Source organism: Bison bison, unplaced genomic scaffold (genome assembly GCF_000754665.1).
Source record: "Bison bison bison isolate TAMUID 2011002044 unplaced genomic scaffold, Bison_UMD1.0 scf7180017864482, whole genome shotgun sequence".
NCBI lineage: Eukaryota > Metazoa > Chordata > Mammalia > Artiodactyla > Bovidae > Bison > Bison bison.
In genome coordinates, this window is record NW_011495042.1 from 5,852,843 (window position 1) to 5,858,343 (window position 5,501).

A 5,501-nucleotide genomic window follows, 5' to 3' on the forward strand; every position below is an offset into this window, starting at 1 on the left:
TCCGATCTGCTACCTCACGGGCCGCGTAGGTGTAGAGCACTTTGCCGTTGATGACGAACCAGAGCTTCTTCCAGTGCCTCTTGCCCTTCTTACACCGGTTGAGGTAGCCGCTGATGGCGGAGCCCTCTCCGGAGGCGGCCACCTGGCGGAGGGAAGCAAGCGGGGCGGTCAAGGCTCCGGCGGGTGGACACGGTTCCGACGGGACCTAAATGACACTGAAACCGGCCGGCGGGGCATTCGTGCCGCTCTGGAGTCGGGGCGCTCGGATGGTCTCGCGGTGCATCCGGCCCCTCAAAGGCCGCATGACGGGGCCGGGTTTGAGAGACAAGGTTGACGAAGGGACCCGAGAGTCGAAAAGTGCCTGCAGGAGGCTGCCCTCTGGCGGTGAGGCAGATTCCTGGTTCTCTCGTCTCAGCCCAGGACCCCAAATCACAGAACTGCAGGTATCTATCTGGGTGAAAGTTTCTTCCTCATAAAACTGGTTCTTATGCTTTTCAGCTTACTTTTCCCCTCACATTTAAGAGGGGATCCTTTCTTTTTTAAACTGTTTCCCTAAAAGGTTGTATGATCTCCTGCCTAATGAGTTTGTTAACACCTCTTAGTAGCATCGGGGCTTCCCTGGTGGCTCAGAGGGTAAAGCGTCTGCCTGCAATGCGGGAGGCCCGAGTTTGAAGTCTGGGTTGGGAAGATCCCCTAGAGAAGAAAATGGCCACCCACTCCAGTACTCTTGTCTGGAGAATCCCACAGACGGAGGAGCCTGGCAGGCTACAGTCCACGGGGTCTGTAGTGGGACACAGACCGACTTGACTTTCTTTCAGTAGTATCAATGGTGTGGTCTTTTGAACACGCCTCTCACAGGGGCTAAGATCACAGGCCTGGAGTAAGACCCATCTCGGGTTCCAACACAGACCCTAGCAACCACTAGAGGGGTTACTTCCTGTACGTCTCAGTGTCCTGACTAGTTAAACTGGAATCAAAGGACGTCAGACAGGTACCGGTCAGATACAGTGCCTGACCCACAGTTAAGTGCTCCATAAACATTCACCTTAATACAAGAGCAAGAAGGCCAGGTTACAAAATAATGTCATCTGACTTTCTCAGTTCATAGGTGGGGAAACTGAGACCCAGAGGAACTGGGGGTGGGGGGGGATCTACCAAAGATGAAGTTCCGACTTAGTTGAAGAGAGGCCGAGAACTCAGAGCTCTTGGCAAATGTTCTCAAGGTCAGGGAACTCCAGCGTAGGCAGAGGAAGCTACAACCAGCCAGGTGTTTTGAGAAGTACCGGGCAAGGAACCTGCCCCTCTTGGGTCCCCAGGACCCCTCTAACTCGGACAAGCCTCCTCTCCCCACAGCTGACCTGCCGGAGCAGCTCCCAGAGTCTGCGATCTGACCCCATCTGATGCTCCCGGGACAGCGCTCCAGCAGACTGTCCCCTGGGAAGCAGGTCTCACTGCTGGGGTGGGGCTCCTGGGGGCGGGGGAGAGAACAGCGGGAGGCGGGGACACATTGCTCCTGGGGCTGCTGCGGAGCCCACGGTGTAGTCCGGGTTGAGTAATAAAAAGGTGTTGCTTAGGGCAAAACCTGCCAACATGGCCTGGGGCAGGTCCACACGGCACCTGGATCACGGTGGCCTGATGCCTGAAAGGTGAGAACAGTGGTTCTCAAACTCTGTACCCATGGCACACTCAGGTTCCGTGAGTTCAGCTCCTGTTGACAGGACTGTGGGAGTGAGAGGGTGGTCTTTTCTCAATTTGTGGCAAGAGACTAGTTAATAAGTGAGGAGACAGCCATGCAGTGTAAGAAGTGTGAGATTTGTGTGGACAAGCTAATGTGAAATTATGATATCAAAGATAAAGTGAAAGAAATGTATGGAAGATTCAGAGTATCATCTTTTGAGTTAAAAAAAGGATCTATGATCGTCTATCTTAATTATGTATATGCATAAACATTTCTGGAAGCATCCGTAAGAAATCTGACAGCAGTTAACTTTGAGGGGTGGGACTGAAGGAGTCTGGGGAGGGAGAGAGAGAAACTCAATTCTCATCACACATTCTTCTGTCCTTTTGAAAAAAAAAATTGTTATCACGTAAGTGTTAACTTCCACGATTTTTAAGATACAAAAGGAATCAAGCTAATGGATAGAACCATACTCACTTAAAATTTTCATCCCTAACACTTTTTGACCCTTGCCACCTGCTATTCAATAATGAATATTTAAAAATACTTGGTAACAGCTGCTCAGTCTTCTTTTGACGGCTTGTATATTCACGGGCACACATTTATTTGTGGTTATGATTAGAATACAGTCAATAATCTGGTTCTGTCTGCAGAAAGGAATTGAGTTGGGCTAATTCTGAGGTTTCCTGGAAAGAGTCCTACAGCCTTTAGGAGGCCCACCACCTGAGCCTGTGTGGGATCCCCAGGATGAGACAGGGATGAGGTTTGAGGGGACCAGACTCGGGAGGGCTGAGCCAGGCCGAGCGGCTTTAGACCCAAGTGCTGCAGCGCTGTGTGCATCTGGGGATGGGTCAAGGCTGGGGGGCCGACGTGTCTCCCCGCACCTCTGACAGCCACTTGGGCTCCTGTTCTCTGCCACCAGCGGGGGTCTTCTCGGTCACACCCAGGAGACGGCCTATGCTTCAGGGCGGCCTTTGTGAGCACGAGCCAGAACGCCTCCCATGAGGGATGCTCTCTAACGTGTCCTCAAGAGCCTGGTCCGGCTGGGGCAGGGGGTCTGAGGACCCAAAACCTTCTAAATCCCCCTGGCCCCCAGGAAGGCAGCCCTATACCCGCCTCACCTCGGTCAGGGCTGACGGGACTTTCCTCTGCTTCCTGAAGGCCGAGGGGTTGATGCTGTGGAAGACGGACGAGAAGGCGCTGCTCGAGAAGCGGGCGGAGGAGAGGGGGAAGCTCATGCTCAGGGGCCGCTCTGCAGCAAGACAAGCCGCGGGGAGGGAGGTGAGCGTCTGCGCCCATGGCAGGGGACACAGGCGCCTCCAAGACCTGAGCTCCCGGCCCTCCTGAGATGGCACCCGGCCATGAGGGGTGGGGTGGGGTTGGGGTTCCGTGTGACCCAAGAGAAGGGGTGCCCCCCCCCGCCCCGCTAACAGAGCTGGAGTGGGGGCAGGCTTTCCCGATGCTGGCTATGCCTTCTTCCCCGTGTCTACAGAGGCCAGCAGTCCTCTCCACGGCCCCGGGCAGCCCTGGGGTGGAGGTGACCGAGGGGAGTCTCTGGTTTCAGGCCCAAGATCCACCCTGCTCCCTCTCTGGCCGACCCTGAACACAGGCGCTCACAGGCCCTCTCAGCCACCTCGAGCTCTGCTATCCGAGGACCTTCAGCCCCTTCCCCGACCACAACGCCTCTGGTCTCCATCTCGACATCCTCATTCCAAGAGGGCCGCAGGGGACCCAGGCCTGAAAACAGGGCCGCTGGGCAGAGTGATTTGAGTGCCTGCCTACTGGCCTCGTCACGGAGACGCACGGACCCAGCATGCCATGTCTCAGACACGTGTCCTAGGCATGTCACCCAGACACGTGTCCCAGACACATGGACCCAGACGTGTCACCCAGACACATGTCCCAGACACGTGACCCAGACACATGGACCCAGACACGTGTCTCAGACACGTCACCCAGATACATGTCCCAGACACATGGACCCAGACACGTGACCCAGAGACATGGACCCAGACACGTCACCCAGACACAAGGACCCAGACACGTCACCCAGACACGTGACCCAGACACATGGACCCAGACACGTCACTCAGACACATGGACCCAGACACATCACCCAGACACATGAACCCAGACACGTGACCCAGAGACATGGACCCAGACACGTCACTCAGACACATGGACCCAGACACATCACCCAGACACATGGACCCAGACACGTGACCCAGAGACATGGACCCAGACACGTCACCCAGACACATGTCCCAGACACATCACCCAGACACGTGACCCAGACACATCACCCAGACACGTGACCCAGACACATGGACCCAGACACGTCACCCAGACACATGGACCCAGACACATCACCCAGACACATCACCCAGACACGTGACCCAGACACATGGACCCAGACACGTGACCCAGACACGTGTCCAAGACATGTCACCCAGATACGTGTCCCAGACACATGGACCGAGACACGTGTTCCAGACACATGGACCCAGACACGTGACCCAGACATGTGTCCCAGACACATGCCCCAGACTCAGCTGCTATGGAACCCTTCCTCTGGGGGCACCTCTGGATTTTCTACAGAACCAACGGTCGGGGAGAAGGTGCTCCAGAGCAGGGTTTAAACCCTGCCTCCTCCTGGAGGGCAGCATTTTGTCCGGAGACCCCCAAGAAAGCGGCTGGGAAAGGCCGTGTGGGGAAGAAGCGGAGGGTGGTCCGCGGTACCTCTCATCATGCCTGGGGCGTCCCCGCCCCTCTTCTTCAGCTCCCCGTAGCAGCCGTCACACACCTTGGCCATGCGGTCCTTGAGGTACTTCAGAGGGTACTTGTTCCGAGAGCAGTTCCGGCAGACGATCTGGGGGAGATGGGGGGCCCGCGGGTCACAGGGTCTCACCCTCCCGGCCCAAGCAGAGGACCATGTCCGACCCCTCTGCCGACCCGCCCCCACCTCCTCGAGGGCCTCGTGCTCTGAGCAGAGTTATTATGCTCCTCTGCAGGTGCTTATCTGTTTTTCTTTTTAAAAAATTATAGAAAATTATAAAATAGTATATAAAAAATTACATATTTTTATTTTTTAAAAATTTAATATATATTTAATGTATAATTTTTAAAAAATTATATATTTTTTAATTATTTTTAAAATGATTTCTTGTCTTATGCTTGTGCCCAGTCATGTCCAAGTCTCTGCAACCCCATGGACTGTAGCTTATAATACCAAATGTCATATTTGTAGCATATGATACCTAATATAATATCAAATACCTTATAATACCTAATATAATATTATAATACATATTATGTATTATATACCTAATATTATAATACCTATAATTGTTTATAATACCTAATAAAATGAAAGTTCTGTGTGAAAAGTGAAAGTCTCTCAGTCATGTCCGACTCTTTGCAACCCCATGGACTGCAGCCCATCAGGCTCCTCTGTCCATGGGATTTTTCAGGCAAGGATATGGGAGTGGGTTGTCATTTCCTTCTCCAGGGGATCCTTCTGACCCAGAGATTGAACCCGCATCTCCTCTGTCTCTTGCATGCAGGCGGATTCTTTATCCACTGTGCCATCGGGGAAGCCCAATAGAAGTGACATATAACATTATATTATTAATAGTTTCAGGTATACAATGCAGTGATTCAGTGTATGTAATATAGTTGGCTCTCCATGTCTGCGGGTTCCATATCCACAGATTCAACCAATGATGGATCGAAAAGATTTTTAAAAATTCTACAAAGTTTCAAAAGCAAAACGTGCTGCCAACTATTTGCATGGAATTTACACTGTATTTATAACTATTTACAC

General features: G+C 52.7%; 1 protein-coding gene across 1 annotated transcript in view; it reads right to left on the minus strand.

Annotated features, from left to right (window-relative positions):
• FGD5 (FYVE, RhoGEF and PH domain containing 5) overlaps positions 1 to 5,501 on the minus strand; it is a 119,739-nt gene that overhangs the window by 6,620 nt on the left and 107,618 nt on the right. Inside the window, exons 18-20 of the mRNA XM_010862520.1 lie at positions 4,418 to 4,666; positions 2,800 to 2,930; positions 14 to 142 (exon numbers count right to left, since the gene is read on the minus strand). Of these exons, the coding sequence (XP_010860822.1) occupies positions 14 to 142; positions 2,800 to 2,930; positions 4,418 to 4,666 (509 nt within the window). The remainder of the gene's footprint in view (positions 1 to 13; positions 143 to 2,799; positions 2,931 to 4,417; positions 4,667 to 5,501) is intronic.